General features: G+C 46.0%; 1 protein-coding gene across 1 annotated transcript; it reads right to left on the bottom strand.

Annotated features, from left to right (window-relative positions):
• Positions 1 to 1,609: 1,609 nt before the first annotated feature.
• ACER1 (alkaline ceramidase 1) lies at positions 1,610 to 24,809 on the bottom strand. Its single transcript, XM_077336248.1, has 6 exons — positions 24,717 to 24,809; positions 10,091 to 10,205; positions 8,340 to 8,478; positions 6,725 to 6,862; positions 3,089 to 3,226; positions 1,610 to 2,100 (listed from the first exon to the last, which is right to left on the bottom strand). The coding sequence occupies exons 1-6, from the start codon at positions 24,807 to 24,809 to the stop codon at positions 1,932 to 1,934; spliced, it is 792 nt and encodes a 263-aa protein (XP_077192363.1). The 3' UTR covers positions 1,610 to 1,931.
• Between the last annotated feature and the right edge of the window lie 116 nt (positions 24,810 to 24,925).

Genomic DNA, 24,925 nt, shown 5'->3' with positions numbered 1-24,925 from the left:
TTTTGGGCGATTTTAATTTTCCTTCTGCAACAAGCAGGATTGATCTGGAGTAACCCTACCTTTATTGTGCGATATCTTAGAGTGCTTTTAACCCTCAATATTTTAAGATTCGGATTGAGAAATCAGGCTGTTTTGAATCTGGGCTCTGCTGCATGGTAGAGAACCCCTGATTGGCTAAAGCTGCTCATGTGACAAGCTTGCCTTAAAGGAGAAGCCCCTAATTTCTCTCAACTTCTGTCGGTCTCGGATTTTTTTCTCCCTCCTCGGCCTTCTTGCTGGGTGTCAGGACTTTATCTGGGATAGGGCTGCATCAGCCATGTCTGTTTTCTGTGATCTTTCTTCTGGGATGGGCTGCTCAAAGGACAGAGTTAGTACAGCTGCTCTTGCATGCATGTGGCATCACCTCCTACAGCAATTCTAGAGCCTACTTCTGGAAATGCAGTCCCCGTGTGATATACACTGTGCACATGTACCAAGTGCACATGCACGACTGCATCCATATGTGCGTGAACAGCATAAGTTTTTGCTTTGTGATTCACGTCCTCTCTCATTGATAACAACCCCAGAGAGAGAGAGAGGGAAAGAGAGAGAGAGAGAGAGAGAGAGAGAGAGAGAGAGAGAGAGAGAGAGATCTGCATGTTGGGTCTCCTACAAGGTGTAGTCTGGTGTTGCTGGCCCATAATCTATGTTCTTCTGTTCGTCACAGGTGCAGCAATTGACCATCAAATGGCCATCACATTGTCTTGTGTTTTATTAACATCCGATGACCATTGTAAGGCCTTATGTGTGTGAACAGAAGTTTACTCTATGCCCAGATCATTCTCCACTGTGCTGGCTCCATAAAATTGAGGGCACTAACACCGGATCGCTCTGGTGGAGATTACTTTTTCAGATTTTGATATCGTGCAGACCAAAGAGAAGACCATTATAGTTAATGCATTCTCCACGACCATGTAAGAGTCACACACACAACAGGATACTATATATTTGAATGTTTCAACTCTAATCATAGCGTGTAAAATGTTTGCGCCAACTTCTTTTACCATCCCTCATCATCTAGGAACATCAGATGTCCTTGAGAGCTTCTCTACCCGCCGCCAAAGACATTACTCACCAACAATGGCCCCTGCAAGTAAGACTTCTGAAGTCCAGCTCTGGATCACCAACCTTTAAGCTGATTAGCAACATCTCACCATCTTCTGTTGACGTTGTACATCCTCCCCCACACACAATCACATGCACCGTTTAAATTAAATATATTTATTTTGCATTTCCAGAGTATGTGAGTGGTAGGCCACTTTAGAACACAGAAATGATGTCCCAGGTTTTTCTCAGCTAGGGCTGGCGAGGAGCAAAGTTAACTTTCGCTGCTGGGCCTAGCCTTTATTTGAACACAAGGGTTATTTTAAAAATCACACATGGAACCATTTTGTACGTGCCCTTAAGATATTCAGCCCCCTCCAGGCCTCTCAGTGTCGCAATGCCCAGCCCAAGAATTCCAGGGACTATCGTTTTGGGAATCAGCAGGAGAAACCCAAGATTTCTCATTCCCTGCCAGAACTGCTTTGCCAACAGTACTCAACACTTTCCCAACAGAAGAATACTAGCAATACCTGTTCCAAACCGGTTGGCGTTTCACATTGTAATGTACCCTGAGATAGAGAAAAGCCACAGTGATTTAGGAGCAAGCCCCAATGAATCCGTGGGGTTTTGGCAATGAGTAAGAATACCTAAGATGGCACTGCATTGCAAGACAGTTCTTCAGCCACGAATGCCACAAAAGGAGTGCAATGTTCCATTGCTCTGTGTCCATTCCCCCCTCAAAACCCCCAACACTGTCACACATAAATAGTCAATTGCACACTTCGATACATAAATAGTCAATTGCACACAGTCTCCCCCACCGTGATGCCAAGGGCAATCCAAAGCCTCTAGCACCACTTTTGGGGTTTCCCAATGGAGAGGTAGGGCAGGGAGATGGGGAATTTTTCATTAGGCCAATACAAGAAGACCGGTTGAGTGCCAGGCATGCTGTACAAGACGTCGAGGTAGATGATCAAGGTAGATAGGTACATCAGAGCCAGGTTGATAAAGATATGCCTGGGGGAAGGAAAGGAGACAGAGGGCGGTGTTTGAGATGGCTGCCAATAACTTTGCCCACGCATCGCAGCAGGTGAAGAACTCCTGGGATTACAACTGACATGGAGAAAGTGGCTGTGTGGAAAGGTAAACGCTAGGGCATTTTAACTACACGATCCCCCCATCTTCCTCAACTCCACCCCTAAAATTTGGAAGTGTTTTCCGAACTGGAGCTGGCAACCCTAAATAATGCCTTCCCTTACAAAGCAAAATATTTATTTCTGATCCAAGAGGTGTGAGAAAGGGAACCAAGTCTCTCTCTGCTCGAGGAATTTCTGCATTTCTGTGTCTGGGCAGCCTTTCTCAACTTCTTTACCACTGAGAAGCCCTTTAACCCCTTCAGGCTTTGAGAAACCCCAGAAGTGGCTCAATCATGCAGAATGTGGTTGGGAAGCAGAGCTGTGGACACGCCCACCAGTATACAGGCCCATCATTGGCCATTGGGGGGGCAGGTCATTGGGGCCCCATTGGGGGGCAGATCAACATGACCATACATGGTCATATCACTCCATAAATATTTAACAATATATAATATAATATAATATAATATAATATAATATAATATAATATAATATAATATAATATAATATAATATAATATAATATAATATAATATAATATAATATAATATAATATAATATATATTATTGTTATGTTATGTTATATTATGTTATGTTATATTATAATAATTTAGATAAATCAACTCCCGCCCATTCAGGAAACCCTTCCAGGGCCACCAAGAAACCCCAGGGTTTCACAAAACCCTGGTTAAGAAAGCCTGGAGTCATTTTTCATGTGCTATGGGGAATTTAGTTCTCAACATATTTCAAGTTTCTCCTTTTCTGTCCCCCCCCCCCCCTAAGGCAGCCTCAAGATGCCCAGGACAAAACTGTTCTAGCTAGCTAGGTAGCCCCCAAATTGCTTTGGCACAAGGGCCATGTCTCTCTTACCACAAGCTGTGAAAATAACAAAAGTTGATCTTCTGGCAGAATTCACAGAAGCACTTGTCCGCTATCCAGCAGCTGATGGCGATGGACCACCACAAGATGGTTGTGAAGGCCACGCGGTTTACGTGGGGGTTGGTGTTTCTGTGAAAGATACCAAAGATATTAAATGCTGGATCACTTCACTGGTCCAGCCCTTCCACAATGGGCCTCCTGAGGCCAAAATGAATGGGGGGCTGAAAGAATCCACCAAATATGCCGCCTTTCTGCATATCCTCCCCGCCAGAAAACCACCAAGACTCCTGGACCTGTTGTAATTATTGTATTATTATTGTTTAATGTTGTATGGTTACTCTGTTACGATCATCAGTTAATAATATTAATGTTGTATTAATTTTATAGCTAGTTATATGTAATAACTAGCTATAAAATAGCTAGTTATATGTAATAAGATGTAATAGTTATATGTAATAAGTTTTTTTATAGCTTGTTATATGTAATAAGAGCCTCTTGTGGCGCAGGGTGGTAAGGCAGCCGTCTGAAAGCTTTGCCCATAAGGCTGGGAGTTCAATCCCAGCAGCTGGCTCAAGGTTGACTCAGCCTTCCATCCTTCCGAGGTCGGTAAAATGAGTACCCAGCTTGCTGCTGGGGGGGTAAACGGTAATGACTGGGGAAGGCACTGGCAAACCACCCCGTATTGAGTCTGCCATGAAAACGCTAGAGGGCGTCACCCCAAGGGTCAAACATGACTCGGTGCTTGCACAGGGGATACCTTTACCTTTACCTTTATATGTAATGTTTCCTGTATAGATTTTCAGTTCTATGTAAACTGCCCTGTGCCTTCATGGAGGGTGGTATATAAATGTGAATGAATGAATGAATGAATGAATTAAATAAATAGTGTCTGTTTTGGCCTTGTCTCCGTCCAGCAACCCCCCTTGGCTGTGGGCTGGCAGCATCTCTGCATGTGGGGTGTTGTTGGATTGCAGAAAGGCCATCAAAATGACCTCCTCTCTGAGGCTCTGTATGTCTCTGCACGAGTGGCAGCTGTGAGATCAGGGCCTCGCGCAGAGACACAGAAGGATGTGTTCCTTAAGGACAGTTAATTCTGACTGAACAGGCGGGGCTTATAGGATTAGAACACCATCGTTGTTGTTATTGCATAACGTATAATTGGAACGTATGGGGTTTTATTGTGATTTAATGTTTTATTGTGTTTGAACCTACGTGAAACCTCCTGGCGAATGGCGGTATATAAGTTTAAATAATAAATAAAGGCAGGGCTCTTGAGCTGTTGCTTGTTGATGGTTGCTCGGAGACCACTGAGCGGGTAGCCAGGTTTTTGTCTGTGGTGATGACCTACAGGTTAAAGAGGTGGACGTCGCTGGTTTTGTCTTTTTGTGTTTGCTGCTCCCTGGCCGGCTGTAATTTTCCTTACAGCTTTTCTGACTTGTAGAACTGATTTGTATATTGTTTTGTATTGTGGATGCCATTAAAGGTTTTTGCATTGTAGTGTAATAAATAAATAAATAGATGGATGGATGGATGGATGGATGGATGGATGGATGGATGGATGGATGGATGGATGGATGGATGGATGGATGGATGGATGGATGGATGGATGGATGGATGGATGGATAGATAGATAGATAGATAGATAGATAGATAGATAGATAGATAGATAGATAGATAGATAGATAGATAGATAGATAGATAGATTCCTCCTGAGGGTAAACAGGCTGGAGCAAAGCTGTCCTTTCATTCACAGCGATCAGATGTGTGAGAAATTTATTATGATACGAGGACTTGAATTAACATTGCTAGGAGGGGAAGAACTCTGAATTTTTGGCCCGTGCATTTGGCAGGTAAGGATGCGATTCACAGCAATCAGTAAAGTATGTGTGGCTTAGTGTTTGTTATGATGTCAGTACAACGAGAGGACAGGGCGGTCTTTTAAAAATACATCTCACTGTAGAACAGTGGTGGCCAAACTGTGGCTCTCGAGATGGCCGTGGACACAATCACCATGAGTCCCTGTTGTTTTGGTGCAGTGGCTCATGGGAACTGTAGTCCATGGACATCTGGAGAGCCACAGTTTGGCCACCCCTGCTAAAAACCATGTTAAAACTCAAAGACCTGCTTCTCCTCTCCCACTCCCAGTAGAGTCCAAAATGAGAATCACCTGTCAGTGAAGTATGCAGCCAAAAAACAACGAAACGGACAGACAGGCTTGAACAATGCAAATCATGTATCGTTACTTCTGAGCATGTCCTTCTTACACTGACTGTAAATATACAGTGGAACAATTAAAAATTGCCAGATCATCAACCATGTTTATATCAATCACGTTTTTCATGCAATGGCAATTTTTACTTATGAATCATAGAACCATAGAATCATAGAATCCTAGAATCATAGAGTTGGAAGGTACCTCATGAGTCATCTAGTCCAACCCCCTGCACTATGCAGGACACTCACAACCCTATGGGCCGGGAGGGGGGGCACATAGTTGAGACTTCCTACATCAGGGGTAGTCATACTGCGGCCTTCCAGATGTCCATGGACTACAATTCCCATGAGCCCCTGCCAGCAAGTGCTGGCAGGGGCTCATGGGAATTGTAGTCTATGGCCATCTGGAGGGCAGCAGTTTGACTACCCCTGTCCTACATGGATCAAATGAGCTTTGCCTGTCCTAGAGACCCTTAGCTTCTTTGCAAATAGTACAAGAACATACGTGTGTCTCAAGATATTCAAGTCATCCAGAACCCAGTGGCCAGTTCTGAATCTCCTAGCTTTAATCTCAGGTGAATTATGCCTGCCACGAATGGACGGACAGACCGATTCTTTTATTACTGCAGATTCATAGTGACAGCCAGCCACGTGTATTGTTTGGCTTGGATCAGAGACAGAGGGGTGTGGCCCAGGAGGAATCTTTCTCCAAGGGCCCTTGGTGGCTCTTGGCCAACGTGACTACAGAAGAATCAATCAACGTCCATTACAGAAACTAACAGGGTTACAGGCAAGGCCAACCAAAGGTTGAAGCCCATCCCAATATAACGGATAGAAGTGACAATCACCAACCTGCTGTCCCTTATGATTTTGACTGGTTCTATGTGGGAGACTAAAACTTAATTGGAGGTAACCATGTCCAAATGAAAGATTACCCTTTCTGCCTCTTGTCTCCTTATCTGCTCAGACTCTGTGCAGTTGGAAGACACTACTGGAGAACTGGGTTGGATTCCCCATTCCTCCTCCACAGGTGGATGACCTTGAATCAGTCACAGTTCTCTCAGAGCTCTCTCTGCCCTACCTACCTCACAGGATGTCTGTTGAGGGGAGAGGAAAGGAAGGCTATTGGAAGCAGCTGTGAGACTCATGAGGCCCACTGAGTGATTTGAGGCTGGTCACAGTTCTCTCAGAGCTCTCTCTGCCCCACCTACCTCACAGGGTGTGCATTGTGGGGAGAGGAAGGGAAGGCAATGGTAAGCCACTCTGATACTTCTTTGGGTAGTAAAAAGCAGGGGCACAAAAACCATCTCTTCTTCTTCCTGGTACCCCATTAAAGCCCATTGGTTCTTACACCCCAACCATTGTGAGTTGGAGCCATACAAAGGATCCTGCAAGTCATCCGTTTATTATTACCTTTTGATTTCCTGGACGATCACGTATAGGAGGTGGAGGGCGACGCTGTTCAGGGCATAAGCATTGAGTTCTGGCTTGAGGAAGGACATTAAGGTGGTCACCACCATCACAGTGCCCACCACCCATGAAAACTGCTCCCTGTGGGAATAAAAATATAGTCGTGAGCGCAGGAATTGGAGCCTGCTTTGAAGAGCATTGCTTTAGAAACCCCTGCCTTCATTTCCTAGTTTTATTCAGTACTAGAATTAAAGCCTCTTGTAGCATGGGGGGAGGGGGGGAAATAGCAAAGGGAGAAAGGCAGAAAGGAAGAGTGATTAAGAAAGAGAGATATATAAAGAGAGAGAGAAAGAGGATAGAAAAAGAGAAAGAGAAGAAAAGAAAAGAAAGGGAAAAGAGTGATAGCAAGAAATATAGGTAGAAGGAAAGAAAGTAAGAAAGTGATAGAAAGGAGAACAGAGTGACAACTATAGAGAGAAAGAGGAGGAGAGGGAATTACAGAGAAAGGGAGAATGAAAGACATAGAAATTAAGAGAGGGAGAGAAGTAAACGAAGAGAGAAAGAAAGAGACAGAAATATCTTGATGCGATTGCATGCATTGTATATTGTGCTTCTATGCCTTTTCTATGCTTGAGAAGGAAGGACTCCCTGGAGAAGAGCCTAATGCTGGGAGCGATTGAGGGCAAAAGAAGAAGGGGACGACAGAGAATGAGGTGGCTGGATGGAGTCACTGAAGCAGTAGGTGCAAACTTAAATGGACTCCGGGGAATGGTAGAGGACAGGAAGGCCTGGAGGATCATTGTCCATGGGGTCGCGATGGGTCGGACACGACTTTGCACATAACAACAACAATGCCTTTTCGGTCCTGGCCCCCACCTGGTGGAATGAGCTCCCGGGTGAGATGCAGGCCCTGCAGGAGCTTTCTGTGTCCCGCAAAGCCTGCAAGATGGAGCTCTTCCGCCAGGTCTATGGTTGAGGACAGGGCAGTGAAGAAGACCACTCTCCTCCCTCCCAGGGCTGGTGTTAGCCCCTGGGTTGTTGCCAGCTAGGCCCCTTCTCCCTCCCTGATAGTGGGTGTATCAGTCATTTGGGCGCAGAGACATTTACCGCCTTGTTTGCTGTGGTCTTTCTGTATTGTATTGGTGTGTCCTTTTAATGGGGGTTTTAATGGAGTTTTTAATGAGGACTTTGTGACCTGCCATGAGCCATTGTATGGGAGTGGCAGGATATAAACAAACAAACAAGTAAGGAAGCATGCACATCAGGAAAACACAGCACAATACGGGCTCTTCGTACAGTTCTACCGAGGACGGCTCTTTTTGCAGTATGGCGTTACATCACAGCACACTGTCAAGAATTTCCCTTTGCACAGCGAGCACAGTCATGTTTCAGGGGAATGTGACAAGAGGAATCATGATGTTCCATGTTCTGTCCTCATGTATATGTGCTGTGCTAATGTAGGTGAAGGGAGGAGTGAAGGGCATGAAAGGGAAGGAGCCAGGGCAAGGAAGAGGCGCTGTGTTTCTGCAATCAGCATTCAGAACTGCCCTTCCCAGGTGAAGGGCTAAAGAGCAAAACTTGGCAACCAAGCAAGGGGAGACGGAAGGGATCTCTTAACCTGTTCTTGATGAACGGTGGGAAATAGTGCATGGGGAACCAGCAAGCGTAGCTCAGACCCATCGTCCAGAGGATAGACAGTTCATCCAACAGCTGCCCTGCGTAGCTAAGCGTCATGTGGAAATAGATGGAGGATACACCTGCAAATCATATTGATAAACAATTATAATTAAATTTCTAGACTGCCCCTCTAGATCAGGGTTCCCCAACCTTTTTTACTGTTGAGAAACCCCTGAAACATTTTTCAGGCTTCCAGCAACCCTGGATATGCTGTCATCAGACCACACCTGCCCCCAGAAGTCACGTGTTTGGCATTGCTAATAAAATAAAATCCAGTCACTCCAACTGCAAGAAGCCTCTGCCAGGAAGCACGTTTATGGCCGAGGCACCTTCTTTCCCCACCCCCTTCGTGGCAATCACTGGCCATTTTGTGAGGGAGGGCAGGTTAGCATGACCTTGCTTTAGGATGCTTAGGGCTGATCCTGCGTTGAGCAGGGGGTTGGACTAGATGGCCTGTATGGCCCCTTCCAACTCTATGGTTCTATGATTCTATGATTCTATGACCATATATGCAGGAAAAAAGCTTGCAAAACATGGGGGCAGGGGCAACGAAACCCCAGGGTTTCTCAAAACCCTGGTTGAGAAACCCTGCTCTAGATTAGCGATCCCCAACCTGTGGGCCTCGGACCACATGTGGTCCTTCGACTAATTGGAGGTGGGCCCCGAAGGACGCCTTCTCCCCCCCCCCCGGCCCTTTACTTCATCCCCCCCAGCCCTTTACAACACACTTCATTGTTGTGGCATGTCTGTATTTTGAAGGGATGTTTAAACATTACCATAGCGATCAGGGAGCGTTAGGGCAGTGGTTGAGAGTAGAGGAGTAAACTACCCCCCCCACCGGGCCTCAGTAAAAGGTGTTGAGTGGTCCCTGGTGAGTGGTCCCCAGTGATAAAAAGGTTGAGGACCACTGCTCTAGATAGTTAAAATTATTGCACAACTGAAAACATAATTAAACAGTAAAAATTATATAAGTGCTCTGTCATTCCGCCAAGTGTGACTGGCTGGCTAACAAATGTATGTATTACATTGGTGGGGTATTCCAGAGAGAGGGGGAAGCTTAAAATACGAGGGATACAGGAGGAGGCCCGCATGCTTCTGAGCCACCCTAGCTTCCACCATGGGTAGAAGAGTGCAGTTTTACAGGCCCCGTGGCTCTTTGAAAGCGCCATCAGAGCTGAGATCTCCACTGGCAGCTCACTCCACCAGGCAGGAGCCAAAGGCGGAAAGGCCCTGGCTCTGGTCAAGGCCAGCTGGATCTCTCTGGGACCAGGAATCACCAACGAATTAGTGATTGTGGGATGCAGTGCTCTTTGGGGAGCATATTGGGATACACAAGAGCATCTTGTTTGAGCCAGATCTTTGAGTCAGCGGTTTAGACACAAATGCAGGAGAGGGGTTAGATCTCCCCAGAAGCCCCCGCTTTTTGACCTGGAGACCCTGCACTTGGGGCTCTCCTAAGCTGCTCTTCTTGACTCTGAGCCCTGGGGACGTTGGCCGGGAGGAAGAGAATTCGGAACTGCCTTCCACTTGCTGTCCTTTGCTGCAAGTTTCAAAAATGCCCCAGCCACCTTGCGCATTCCTCTTTCACCCCCTTTTCACAGCCTCAGGGACTTCTCCCAGAGACGGCTCACCTCCTGTGGCACAGGAAACAATCCCCAACCCAGGCAGGTTTCTCGTTTTCCTGCCACCTACCGATGAGCGCCACCATGAAAGCAAGGCTGCGGACGGGGACAGGCCGGTATTTCATGTAGTCGATGTTCAGCACGATCATGAACGGGATCATGATGAAGAAAATGAAGTTGCTGACCTGGAGGAGAAGGGGCAAAGGGAGAGCTGGGATTTGACCAACCGTCGGGATTGCGTGTGCCCCTAAAAATGCCCCCAAGGGGGAGCACATTCAGCCAGTTTTTGCTCTTAATCAGAAACTCATGGTCCCAAGTAAAGGTACAGATTATTTTGGTTGTTTATTTCCTTGTTTCATTTCTGCCCTGCCTTTCTCCACGAAGGGGACCCAAGGTGGATTCTCATCTCCTCCACTGTATTGTCACAACAACCCTCTGAGGAAGGTTAGGCTTGCCCAAGATCACCCGGTGAGTTTTCATGGCATGAGATGTTCACCCCCTGCATAGCATGACACCCTCTGGTTAGGGGAGCCCCGGATTTTGGGCGCTTGGAGATATACTTGTTAGATCCATGGGTGGAGAGATGGTTTGGCAAGTGATTTGAGGTCTTTATCGTGACTCCAAATGGTGTCGGAGACGAATGCTGCGAATCCCATGGACAGCCAAAGTTACCAACAAGATAGTTTTAGAGAGGAGCAAAACAACTATGTCATTAGAAGGGAAGATATTACGGCTGAAGCTCACTCGCTTTGGACACATCATGCGATCAAACTTGCTAGAAAAGGCATTAATGCTCGGCACAGTAGCAGCAAAAGGAAACATGGTCGCCAAAGGATCCGCTGGCTGGACACGATCAAAGCCGATACAGGGATGACCATAAACCAACTAACAGAAGCAGTCAGAGACAGGGGCGCATGGCGGAGACTTTCCTGTAGAATCGCCGAGGGTCAGACATGACTGAATGGATGACATCATCATCATCGTGACCCCAGCATGGTACAAGAAGAACTGAAACTGAGCCAACAACCTGCCAAAAAACGTATAAAGGTAAAGGTATCCCCTGTGCAAGCACCGGGTCATGTCTGACCCTTGGGGTGACATCCTCCAGTGTTTTCTTGGCAGACTCAATATGGGGTGGTTTGCCAGTGCCTTCCCCATTCATTACCATTTACCCCCCAGCAAGCTGGGTACTCATTTTACCGACCTCGGAAGGATGGAAGGCTGAGTCAACCTTGAGCCGGCTGCTGGGATTGAACTCCCAGCCTCATGGGCAGAGCTTTCAGACAGCTGCCTTACCACTCTGCGCCACAAGAGGCTCAAAAACATATATACACAAGCGAACAATGGATCTTCTCTCCAGTGCACACTATTGGTCAGTTTCGGTTTAAACTGACTGGATCCTGCAAACGGGATCTAGCTGCACATTGGTCAATTACATTGCAACCTACGATCCTGCCTCTGACCTCAAGCTAGGTCTTCTGCAGGTCTACAGACTCAACAATAGTCATTGCTCAGCCGGGACTGGGAGCACAGTGCAAATTGCTCTAGAGACACCCCCTCTCCATTATTGCATGGCATGTGCTTCTGAACACAGGCAGAGTGTTTAACAGATGCAAGGAAAAAACAGGAATAACAAACTTAGTTTATGTAGTTATAATTTGTTTGGATTTAATTCTGTGTCACATGGGGGTGCATTTCTGCAACAACAGGTTTGGAAGGATTTCAAGTAAAATTTACACCCACATGTCGGGAATTCACAGAGCAAAAAAAAAATCCCGAAATAAACTAATGAATTAATAATAATCCTGTCAGATATGTCACTAAACCAGAAATACAGTCCCAGATTCCTGTACGTATGATAGGAGGGGCATATTCCCCCCATGGTTTAAAATCCAAATTAAGCTTGAATAAATGTTAACTGTGCTAAATTAGGAAGCCAAAAGATACCTGGGATAACAGGCAAGTTTGGCCTTGGAGTACAAAATGAAGCAGGGCACAGGCTGGTAGAATTTTTTCAAGAGAATACAATGGTCATAGCAAACACTCTTTTGCAACAACCCAAGAGACGACTCTACACATGGACATCACCAGACGGTCAACACAGAAATCAGATTGACTGTGTGCTCTGCAGCCAAAGATGGAGAAGTTCTATACAGTCAGTAAAAACAAGACCAGGAGCTGATTGTGGTTCAGATCATCAGCTTCTTGTTGCAAAATTTAGGCTGAAATTGAAGAAAGTAGGGAAAAGCACCAGGCCACTCAGGTATGAACTAAATCATATTCCCGACGAACATACAGTAGAGGTAACAGATTTAAGGAATTAGATCTGATAGAGTGCCTGAAGAACTATGGACGGAGGTTCGCAACATTGTACAAGAGGTAGCAACTAAAACCGTCCCAAAGAAAAAGAAATGCAAGAAATCAAAATGGCTGTCTGAGGAAGCTTTACAAATAGCTGAGGAGAGAAGGGAAGTGAAAGGCAAGGGAGAAAGAGAAGGATACACCCAACTGAATGCTGAATTCCAGAGACTAGCTAGAAGAGATAAGAATGCCTTTTTAAATGAACAGTGCAAACAAATAGAAGAAAACAATAGAGTGGGGAGGACCAGAGGTCTTTTCAAGAAAATTGGAGATATCAAGAGAATATTTCATGCCAAGATGGGTATGATAAGGGACCAAAATGGTAGGGACCTCACAGAAGCAGAAGAGATTTTAAAAGGGTGGCAAAATTATACAGAGGAACTATACAAGAGCGAGCTTAACATCCCTGATAACCACAATGGGGTAGTTACTGACCTGGCGCCAGACATCCTGGAATATGAAGTCAAATGGGCCTTAGGAAGTCTGAGCAATGATAAAGCTAGTGGTGGTGACAGCATTCCAGTTGAACTATTCAAAATCTTAAAATGTCGGCACTGCTGATATTATTAGACCTCTCAGCAGCGTTCGACACAGTCGATCACGAGCTTCTAGCTCGCCGCCTCATCGATGCTGGAATACAAGGGACAGCCCTTCAATGGCTGATCTCCTTCCTCCAGGATCGTGGACAGAGGGTTGCAATAGGAGAGAAAACATCAGGCCGCCGGCAACTTACTTGTGGAGTCCCACAAGGAGCGGTCCTCTCTTCTATCCTATTGAACATCTTCATGCGCCCTCTCGCACAGCTGGTACGGAGGTTTGGGCTGGGTTGCCATCAATATGCAGATGACACCCAGCTCTTCCTCCTGATGGATGGCCGCCCTGACTCTCCTCCAGAAGCATTAGCCAGCTGCCTGGAAGCAGTGACGAGATGGCTCAAGCAGAGTCGTCTGAAGCTCAATCCTTCAAAGACGGAGTTCCTGTGGCTAGGTAGGAAGGGCCCATGCGAGGAAGCGCGCCTGCCTATCCTGGATGGCGTGCAGCTCTCTACGGCTCACTCCGCCAGGAACCTAGGTGTGATTCTGGACGCCTCCCTCACAATGGAGGCCCAGATCACAAAGGTAGCGCGGCTGGCATTCTACCATCTCTGCCAAGCCAAACTACTAGCGCCCTACCTGGCCACGGAACACCTAGCCACAGTGATCCATGCGACGGACACCTCTAGACTGGACTTTTGTAACTCGCTCTACGCAGGCCTGCCCTTAGCCCTGACCCGGAAACTACAACTGGTTCAAAATGCAGCAGCCAGGATCCTCACGGCAACACCGTGGAGGTCCCATATCCGGCCTATTCTCCATCAGCTGCAATGGTTACCAGTTGAATTCCGGATCAGACTAAAGGTTCTGGTAATTACCTTCAAGGCCATACGCGGTCAGGGCCCAGTGTACCTGAGGGACCGCCTCTCCGCCTATGCCCCCAAAAGAGCTCTATGCTCTACTGCCTCCAATCAGCTAAGGATCCCTGGCCCTAAAGAAGTCCGTCTGGTCTCGACCAGGGCCAGAGCATTCTCTGTTCTGGCCCCTACCTGGTGGAAGGAGCTCCCAGAGGAGATCAGGGCCCTGACGGAGCTTAAACAGTTCCGCAGGGCCTGCAAAAAGGAGCTCCTCCACCAGGCATTTGGCCGAGACCAGACGTAATCTACAGCGACCAAAGGGCCCCTGCTCCCCCCCCTCAGAATTCAATCAATAAGCCACCCCCCTCAGAATCCCATCAACAAGGTCTGGACCTGTTTGTATTACGATTGTTTACTGTTATACTGTGTTGTGTTTGGTTGCAATTGTTGGTTATCGATGTAGATGTTCTACAGACTGTTTTATGTATGGTTCTCTGTTATAATGTAAACTGCCCTGAGCCTCTGGGGAGGGCGGTATGGAAGTATAATAAATAAATAAATAAATAAATAAATAAATAAATAAATAAATAAATAAATAAATAAATAAATAAATAAATAAATAAAAAGATGATGCAGTAAAAGTGCTACACTCAATATGCCAGCAAATTTGGAAAATTCAACAATGGCCACAGGATTGGAAAAGGTCAGTTTACATTCCAAAGCCAAAGAAGGGCAATGCCAAAGAATGTTCAAACTACCACACTATTGCACTCATTTTTCATGCTAGCAAAGTTATGCTCAAAATCCTACAAGCTAGGCTCCAGCAATATGTGGACTGAGAACTTCTAGAAGTACAGGCAGGATTTCGAAGAGGCAGAGGAACTAGAGATCAAATTGCCAACATACGCTGGATCATGGAGAAAGCTAGGGAGTACCAGAAGAACGTCTACTTCTACTTCATTGACTATGCTAAAGCCTTTGATTGTGTGGAGCACAACAAATTGTGGCAAGTTCTTAAAGAGATGGGAATACCAGAGCATCTTATCTGTCTCTTGAGAAACCTATATGCAGGTCAAGAAGCACCAGTGAGAACCGGGCATAGAATCACTGATTGGTTCAAAATTGAGAAAGGAGTTCGGCAAGGCTGTATACTGTCTCCTTGCCTATTTAACTTGTATGCGGAGCACATCATGAGAAAGGCGGGGTTAGAGGAGTCACAAATTGGGATCAAGATTGCAGGGAGAAATATCAACAACCTCAGATATGCAGATGATACCACTCTAATGGCAGAAAGTGAAGAGGAACTAAAGAGCCTGTTGATGCGGGTGAAGGAGGAGAGTGCAAAAGTTGGCTTGAAAGAAATTAAAAGACGTTGGCTCCTGGGGAGGAAAGCTATGGCAAATCTAGACAGCATCCTAAAAAGCAAAGACATCATCCTGCCAACAAAAGTGCATCTAGTCAAGGCTATGGTATTCCCAGTTGCAATATAAGGCTGTGAAAGTTGGACCATAAGGAAGGCCAAGCATCAAAGAATTGAGGCTTTTGAACTCTGGTGCTGGAGAAGACTCTTGCGAGTCCCTTGGACTGCAAGGCAAACAAACTGGTCAGTCCTAGAGGAGATCAGCCCTGACTACTCCTTAGAAGGCCAGATCCTGAAGATGAAACTCAAATACTTTGGCCACCTCATGAGAAGGACTCCCTGGAGAAGAGCCTAATGCTGGGAGTGATTGAGGGGAAAAGAAGAAGGGGACGACAGAGAATGAGGTGGCTGGATGGAGTCACTGAAGCAGTAGGTGCAAACTTAAATGGACTCCGGAGAATGGTAGAGGACAGGAAGGCCTGGAGAATCATTGTCCATGGGGGACATGACCCTAACAACAACAACAACAAATGTTAACTGAGGTTTGCAGGTGGTTACAGTTCAGACATCTTTAGCCAGAGTACAATCTGCACTCACATTTTTCCCCACTGTATATCTTGCCGAATTCTGGTTGATTTGAACCTGTATCTACAGCCTTCCTTTCCCCCCGATTTTAAACACATCGCCCTTCTGCATTTCCATTGTTCCAATTTTCGGTCTTGATTGGGTGAAGCTCCAGCCAGCATTGAAGAAGTACAAGGCTGGACAGTGCTTTATTTCCTGCCTTTTGACTCAGCCAGAGCAAGCCGGGGGAGGGGCAAGTGGAGTAGGAGGCTGCCTGTTTATCTTTCTTTTCCTGCAAGAGTAGGGGGGGGAGGCAGCAGCCTCACAGAGAATGAGGAGGGGAAAGTAAATCCAAGAGGCAAATCTCTGCTCAGAGAAGTGTGGCCTTTTGGAGTGCAGTCGCTTTAAAACAGATCCCAAAATGAGGGCAATAATAAGTCTTGCAAGGGAATGGCAGAAGCACACAGAGAAATGCTACTCTGCCCTTTCTGCAGCCTTCAATACCTGAGAGTTTGGAGTTTTCGGGTGGATGGAGAGGACTGTCTTTTAAGAGCTACCATGATGTAGTGGTTAAGAGCGACAGACCCCAATTGGGAGAACAGGGTTTGAAGGATTCCCCACTACTCTGCATGCAGCCAACTGGGTGATCTTGGGCTAGTCGCCGCTCTCTTAGGGCCATTCTCACAGAGTAGTTCCTTTAGACCTCTCTCAGCCTCACCTCCCTCACAGGTTGTAAGGATAGGAAGAGAACGGTATTTGTAAGCCACTTTGGGAGTGAAAAGCGGGGTATAAAAAACAGCTCTTCTCTTATTCCTAGTAAAAATCCAGTCATTGCAAGTCTTGTCAGAATGGCTCTGATCTTGTAACCCCATTCAACAGAAGCATCACATCAAAATCACAAGATGTCGAAGTCCCACTGTATTCTTCATTGGTCAGACCCCATCTAGGTATAGTCTGCACTCACATTTTTTCCTACTGTAAATCTTGCCGAATTCTGGTCGATTTGAACCCATATCTACAGCATCCCTTTCCCCCAATTTTAAACATGTCGCCTATCTACATTTGCATTATCATAATTTTCGGTCTCCTTCCTGCTTGATGGGGGGGGGGGAGTAAAGCTCCAGTCAGCATTGAAGGAGCAGAAGGCTGGAGAGTGCTTTATTCCCTGCCTTTTGACTCCCGAGTCTATAACCAGAGCAAGCCGGGGGGGGGGGGAGCAAGTGGAGCACAAAGCTGCTTGTTTATCTTTCTTTTCCTGCAAGAGTGGGGGGGGGGAGGAAGAAGCCTCCCAGAGAATTAACAGGGGAGAGTTAATCCAAGAGCGAAATCTCTGCTCATAGAAGTGTGGGCTTTTGAGAGCTAGCGTGGTGTAGTGGTTTGTGGAATTCTAATATGGTGAGCCAGGTTTGATTCCCCGCTCCTCCTCCACGTGCAGCTAGCTGGGTGACCTTAGGCTAGTCACAGCACTGATAAAGCTGTTCTGACCAAGCAGTAATATCAGAGCTCTCTCAGCCTCACATCCCTCACAGGGTGTCTGTTGTGGGGAAAGGAAAGGGACGGGAAGCTGGTTGGAAACTCTGTTGGGTGCAATCCCCCATGAAGAACAAGCCCCAATGTAGACCAGGAAAAAAGTCACAGGCCCCCAAAGGTGAGAGTTCTAGGTCTTCTCCCCCGCTGACCCCACAAAGTTCAAGAAACACTTCACAGTCCCCCACAAGGAAGAGTTTTAGTTCTGCTCCCTTGCACACCTGGTGAAGAGGGCTTTAAACTACACATTATTATTATTATTATTATTATTATTATTATTATTATTATTATTATTATTATTATTATTATTATTATAAAGGCGTAGCGAGACGTAAATTCAAAACTTGGTGTGATGGCAAGATCTGAAGATGAGAAGATCTCAAATCTACAGGGAATGTTACATAAGCAGGGACCTACTAGCTTACAAGGGAGTTCAAAAACCAATACCATGAGGCACACAAAGGATGGGCTACAATGTCTCTACACCAATGCACAGAGTATGGGAAACAAGCAGGAGGAACTAGTAGAGGAAGGGGGCTAGGGCCTAATGGGAATCACAGAAACTTGTTGGGATAATACAATTGGAATACTAAAATTGAGGGGTACAATCTATTCAGAAGGGACAGACAAGAAACAAAGGGGGGAGGTGTAGCAATATATATTAGGAATCTTTATGCTTGTGAAGAAATACAGGTACCCAAGCATGAAAGTTCAGTTGAGTGTATTTGGGTAAATATAAAAGGAGTAGGAAATGATTATGGTATTATTGTAGGGGTCTGCTATAGACTACCAAGCCAGTCAGAGGAATTGAATAAGATATTGCTAGACCAAATTACACAATTTTCAAAAAAGGGTGAAACAGTGGTCATGGGTGACTTCAGTTACCCAGATATCTGTTGGAATACCAACTCTGCTAAAAATGCAAACTCTGTTAAATTCTTAACTTGTCTTGCTGACAGCTTCATTTCCCAGAACGTAGAGAGGGGAACCAGGGGCTCTGCTATTTTAGACTTGATTATCATCAATAGGGAAGAACTGGTAGATGAGGTGGAAGTAGTGGGCACACTTGGTAGCAGTGACCATGTGCTTTTGGAATTTTCAATCATGGGAAAGAGAAAACCTTTACATAGTCGTACGTATAGACTGGACTTCAGGAAAGCTGACTTTCACGCACTTAAAGGTATGTTGCGTAGAGTCCCGTGGTCAGAAAGACTTAAAGAGATGGGAGTCCAAGAGGGCTGGGAGTTTCTTAAAAGTGAAATACCGAAGACTCAATCACAAACAATCCCCTTGAGAAAAAAAGATGGGAGGAGCCTAAGGAAGCCAAGGTGGCTCCATAAGCAGTTGTCAAAAGACTTGAGGAATAAAAAAGAGTCGTTTAGGAAATGGAAGGAAGGCCTAATTACCAAGGAAGAGTATAAACAAATAACCAATAATTGTAGTGGGAGTGTTAGAAAAGCTAAATCTCAATATGAGCTTAGGCTAGCAAGAAATGCTAAACATAAATAAAAGGATTTATCTGGATTTCAGTAAAGCTTTTGATAAGGTTCCACATGATATCCTTGTTGACAAGTTGGTAAAATGCGGTATGGATCCTCATTCTGTCAGGTGGATCAATAACTGCTTGACAGATCATACCCAGAGGGTACTTGTTAATGGTTTGTCACCTTCTTGGAAAAGAGTGACAAGTGGAGTACCCCAAGGATCTGTCCTGGGGCCTGTGTTGTTCAACATATTTATAATTATTTGGATGAGGGATTAGAGGGGATACTTATTAAATTTGCAGATAATACTCAACTGGGAGGGGTAGCAAACACAACTGAAGACAGCAGCAGAATACAGGATGATCTTGATAGGCTCAAGAAGTGGGCTAAACTGAATAAAATTATATTCAATAGGGACAAATGTAAAGTTCTGCATTTAGGTATGAAAAACCAAATACACCAATATAAGATGGGGGAGACTTGTCTTGGCAGTAGCATGTGCGGAAAGGATCTAGGAGTCTTACAAGACCATACATTGAACATGAGTCAGCAGTGTGACTCAGGGGCTAAAAAGGCAGATGGGAGTTTGGGCTGTATCAAACGGAGTATCATGTCCAGATCATGAGAGGTGATGGTACCACTTTACTCTGCTCTGGTTCGGCCTCACTTGGAGTCCTGTGTTCAGTTTCGGGCACCCCAGTTGAAGAGGGATGTAGAGAAACTGGAATGTGTCCAGAGGAGGGCAATGATTTACAAAAGCTCATGTCCTGCCACAAATTTTGTCAATTAACTTGCTACTGGACTCTTGTTCTTAAATACCCTAGGAAAGGTAACTTTTTCTCTTCTCGTGATGGCATTCTTATTCTCTCCATTTATGTCTGTCTGTCTTTTGTTCCTAGATTTCAAATAATTTTCTCTTGCAACTTCTAACATTTCTTCTCCACAAAATGAGGACAACAGCTTTTTGTTATCTTCAATTCTGTCCACCTGACAGAATTAGGATCCATACCGCATTTTACCAACTTGTGAACATGAATATCATGTGGAACCTTATCAAAAGCTTTATTGAAATTACAGGTATTGAAATTATAGGTAGTTACAATCTACCTATGCTACAAAGCTCCATCAATTTTATACCAGTCTTAGTGTTACTGTTTCCCTCCCTTGAGATACTCTGGGGACTGACGTTTGCTGAGAAGGCAACAATTACTCTGCTAGAGATTCCAAACCTCTAGAATGCCCTACAAAGAAGAAATGTTTCTTTTTTACAGGAGTTTAAGGTTGTGGCGTCATCTGCTGCAGTTGTCCCTAAGAGAACCAGTGTGGTGCAATGGTTAAGCCCGTCAGACTGTAATTTGGATGCTCAGGTGTTGGCTCCCAAATTAAGCCTAAGCATGAGGTGAAACCTTCTAAGGAAGAGGAGGTGGAACCCTGCCAAGTTGTGAGGGGAAATCAGAGGAGTATTTCCTAAGATATATGTGCGCTTGAGGTAAGACTTTCATCACCACAGAAAGGGAGAATGCTGTGGTTCATCCAGAAAGGGAAGAAAACACCAATGGCGGATCCACCATTCTGGTGTTATTAGATCTGTCGGCCGCATTCAATGTGGTCGACCATGAGCCATTGGTTCACCGCCTCGCCGGGATCGGAATTTGGGGAACTGCGCTGCAATGGCTGGTCCCCTTCCTCCAGAACGGGACGCAGAGGGTGGCATTGGGGGATGAACTATCGGATCCCTGTGAGCTCCCTTGTGAGGATCCGCAGAGGGCGGTACTCTCCCCCATGTTGTTTAACATCTACATGCGCCCTCTGGCCCAGATGGGTCAAGTTTAAGGTGTTGGCATTAACCTTTAAGGCCATATGCGGCTTGGGTCCTACTTACCTGAGGGAACCACTTGGTTGCTTATGCCCTCTGCAGGGCTCTCCACTCTGCAGGTATGAACCTTGACTGTCCCGGGCCCCCGAGATGTTCCCCTGGTCTCGACCAGGGCCAGGGCCTTTTCAGTCCTGGCCCCAATCTGGTGGAATGAGCTCCCGGAGGAGCTAAGGACCCTGCTGAAATTACCAGCTTTCCACAGGGCCTGTAAAACGGAGCTCTTCCGCCAGGCGTATGGTTGAGGCTGGGGCAGAGCCCGGGCTCCATCTACATTTGACCTCTCTCTGAACAATCGGGGAGAGTAACAGAATAGAATGCCATCTTTCTTAGTGTAATAATGGGTATTATGGGGGGTTTATGTGATTTTATTGTGATTTTATTATTTTACTGTGAACCATTGTGAGACCTTTTTGCGAATGGTGGTATGCAAATCTAACTACTAAATAAATAAAACAGCTCACCAGATACGAAAGGCCCCAAAATCAGGTCAAGAAGAGGCAGAAAATGTGTCAAGAAAATAGAACCAATACATGGATCAGGGCAAACAGATTACTGCAATAAAACAGAAAAAGAGATTCATACATTTATCAGTGCCGTGGCGAGCCCAAGGTCACCCAGCTGGCTGCATGTGGGGGAGTGCAGAACTGAACCTGGCATGCCAGATTAGAAGTCCGCACTCCTAACCACTACACCAAATTGGATCTCACACCAAACTGGTTTTGTTTAGAGCCACACCAAATCTGTACTTTCTTTAGAAAAATACCTCAGTGCCATTCTGACAAGGGGTTGTAAAGTAAAGACGGTTTTCATCTTCCCAGAAACTCCCAGGGCTAAATAAAGCCAAAGGGATCAAACAGCGATGTGGCAGGACATTGAGTTTCATTTTGGAGGGGAAATTATCCTCACAGTGGGGAAAGGTGTACAGAGGCATCTGTCATAACTGGGAGACCCCAGTTCGAATCTTCACTCTGTAATGGAAGCTTGCTGGATTACCTTGGGGCAATCACACGTTCTCAACCTAACCTACTTGCAGGGTTGTTGTGAGGGCACAGTGGAGGAGAGAGCAATGTAGGTTGATTTGGAGTCCCCGCTGAGGAGAAAAGCAGGGTGTACATGGAGTAAGTGATGTCAGATTCAGGGCGAGATGTTAAAGCTTCATCAGGTGGTTGTACTTTGTAGGTTTACGTGCAGTCAGTATGCAGCCTGCCACGTGCAGCCGTTGACTAGGCTTGTTTGCAACAATGAGGTATTTCAACTTGTTCCAGGACTGGGTGCTGCATAGTCAATTAATGCAAAACACCACTCAGATGTTTGGGTGCACATTGTTAATGAATCACATGGGTATTAATTAGGCCACGCAGTCTGGTGCCTGCCACTTCACATGCAGCCGCCGGAGTTATTAAGTACAACAGGGTGGACATTACGCAGCTGTTCCAAGGGAAATCAGTCCAGTGTGGAACAGGCAAGGTACCTTCAGTACTCTACAAGAATGTGAGCACGCCTGCATGTAAGTTTTGCCTTTAGTTATGAAATGGCCACTTTCTCCACAATGGGGAGTCAAAAGTGGCTTAGAACTTGGCCTTCCCCTCCTCCATTTTTTTGCCACTCCATTTTTTCTCACTACAATGTCCCTACGAGGTAGGCCAGGCTGAGCCATTGTGGTAGGCCTGAGTCACCCAGAGTGCTTTCGGTCCCCCAGGATCCCAGTCCAACTCTCTACCCACGGTTCCACGCCGGCTCACAAAAGCCTATGGTCATGTGGCCTCTGTGAAACAGGAGAGACTCTGATCCTCCAAGATGGCTGCCCATGTCCCTCTGCCCTCCGGGACACCTTGCTGAAGACGTTCCCATGCCCTGTCAATACTCCACCTGCTTATCCTTGGCCCTATTGCCTCTTCCAATATGAAGGCTGGAGAGAGTATTTGTTCTTCGTTAAATGAGAGACTTGAGAAATATAACTGCCCTATAACACATCTTCAGCAGTTCAAAATATTGAACATAAGAAGAGCCTTGTGGGATGATACCAGTGATCCATCTAGACCAGTGGCTGTCAACATGGGGGTTGTGACCCCTCGAGGGGTCATTTGGCCCTTTCCCAAGGGTTGCTGGCGGCCGTAACAGCAGCAGCCACAAGGCGCTGACCTCCTTCGTGCCGCCTCTGAGCTTATGGAAGCCTTGGAGGAGGCCAGCGCCACAGTGAGCAGGAGCAGAGGTGGCTTGTGCACCACCGCCCCTGCTGTCTGAACTACCACCCAAATCCTTGGAGGTCTCCCATCCAAATATAAGCCAGCGTCAGACCTGTTTTCAAGATCTGATGGGATCAGGCTTGCCTGGGCTTGCAATTCTCTGATGAGGCGGAGGAAATCCGCTTTTGGATATGCCGAGGAATAAGTAGTCTGCTCACCTGTGCAGAGGAGGGGGGAAATCCTGACTGGAAACCCGTATCAAGTGTAGAAGGCTTTTGTTTATCTGGACCCAACCAGCTTTCAAGGCCCAGTGTGGATAAGCCCCAGATCAGGGCTGGGGTGTGGTGATCCTTTTCTATGGATTATTTCGGGCGTACAGTGTGTTAACACCCTGACAATCTGATCTTTCACAAATCCTATTTGACACGGGGAACCCAATCCTGGACTGAGGAGAGTAATCATTACGGAAGAGCAAAGGCAGAGGGCCTTCTCCCCAAAGAGTCAGAACTGAGCTTCCTAAAGGTCGGCTCCAGAGCCTCTGAGCTTGTGCAGAGTTTCACTATGTAACATCAGTCAGGGCTCAATTTGAATGGATGTTGCAAAGGCACAAGTCCCAGCCCTTGTTTTTGATAGTAGTGGTACCCTGATTATCCCACCCACCCACATACTGTCTTCCCACGAGAGGTGGAGAGAGACAGCCACAACCACAGAATGCTTAAATTATATTTTCATACAGCTTTTTGTCTGAATCAAAACAAGGTGCATGATGCTATCTTTTCAGCTGAAGCTATATTTAATTATTTTTATTATTATTAATAATAATAATAATAACAAAGTCTGTAACAATAAGAATTCCCTCTTTTCAAAGAAACCCATATCCATATTTATGCAGGAGACATCTGATGGGAAGAGCAGTGACTCCCTCAGAGGTACAACAAGCAGCCTCTTCCGAGGCAGGAATTTCTCAGGAATGATTGAATGACCAATGGCCTTGTGTTCTCAGACACTGTAGATTGCATGAGAGGGGCACTGGGAGAAGGCGAAGTCAGAGCAGTCTATTGGGTAGAAATGCAACAGGAGGCCTCCTTGGAAGGTGAGTAGTTTGGCTGCATCTCTTCACTGGCAGCAGCTGAAGGACCTGATTATACTCATTGTGCAGACATGATGCAAATTATCAGAATAACATTAGCAAGAAGTGAGGAAGCCCCTGCAGGTATTGTCTCATTCGGAGATGCAATGGCTGGCTCCCTTTGAGGGGAGACAATTCTCATGCATCTCTGCCTCAGAAGTGACTGAACAATTAGTTAATTGTTAAGTTAGTTAACATTTAACATTAGTTAATTGTTCAGTGGGCCTTTGGGAGGAAAAATGCTAGAGCAGTGACTCGTGCAGAGAAGCAACAGTAGTAATCTCTTTGGATAGGCAATGCTTTTATCACTCAGATGGCAGTGCTTTTATCACTCAGATAAAAGCATTGCCTGTCCAAAGAGATTATTACTGTTGCTTCTCTGCATGAGTCACTGCTCTAGCATTTTTCCTCCCCAAGACCCTCTGCTGTTCAACTAATTGTTCAGTTATTCCTGATACCGAGATGGATCCCCTGCATGCACAAATCAGGCATATGTCTGATCCACAACAGAGAATCACTGAAAAGCAGAGACTCAAACTGAGATGCAATGGGCCAATCATTTGAGGCACATTATCCTCTTGCATCTCGCAGCAGGGATGAACGGGAGACCACCTGATGGTACTGGCCCACGAGTCAGAAACGAGTATTATCCAGAGATGCAGCGGAAGCCTATGAATTCTCAGGTGCCTGATGGGTTGCAAGGCAACAGGGCCGGAATGATTAGTACAGCTTATCTATTTCTACCATGGTGTGTCACAGTGCAACCCAGATCCTGTCACGGAATCTGGTGGGGATCTCATCACCCTGGCCGAATCTTACCGTGTTGTAATATTCAGCGATGTACTCCGAGTGTTCGAAATTTCCTTCACACCAGTCGACTTCAGCACTGAGGTAGGCAAATATGCTTGGCATCTTGGCACAACTTTTTCTGAAGTGGGGGGGGGGGGGAGAGAAGAGTAAACCAACCAGTCAGGTGACCCCTACTTGAAACGCAGATGAAAAGGGAAACTGTCTGTTCCGGCTCTCTC

This window comes from Paroedura picta, chromosome 4 (assembly GCF_049243985.1).
Source record: "Paroedura picta isolate Pp20150507F chromosome 4, Ppicta_v3.0, whole genome shotgun sequence".
NCBI lineage: Eukaryota > Metazoa > Chordata > Lepidosauria > Squamata > Gekkonidae > Paroedura > Paroedura picta.
Note: the sequence above shows the minus strand (reverse complement) of the source record. Positions and strands in the feature narration are given on the sequence as shown.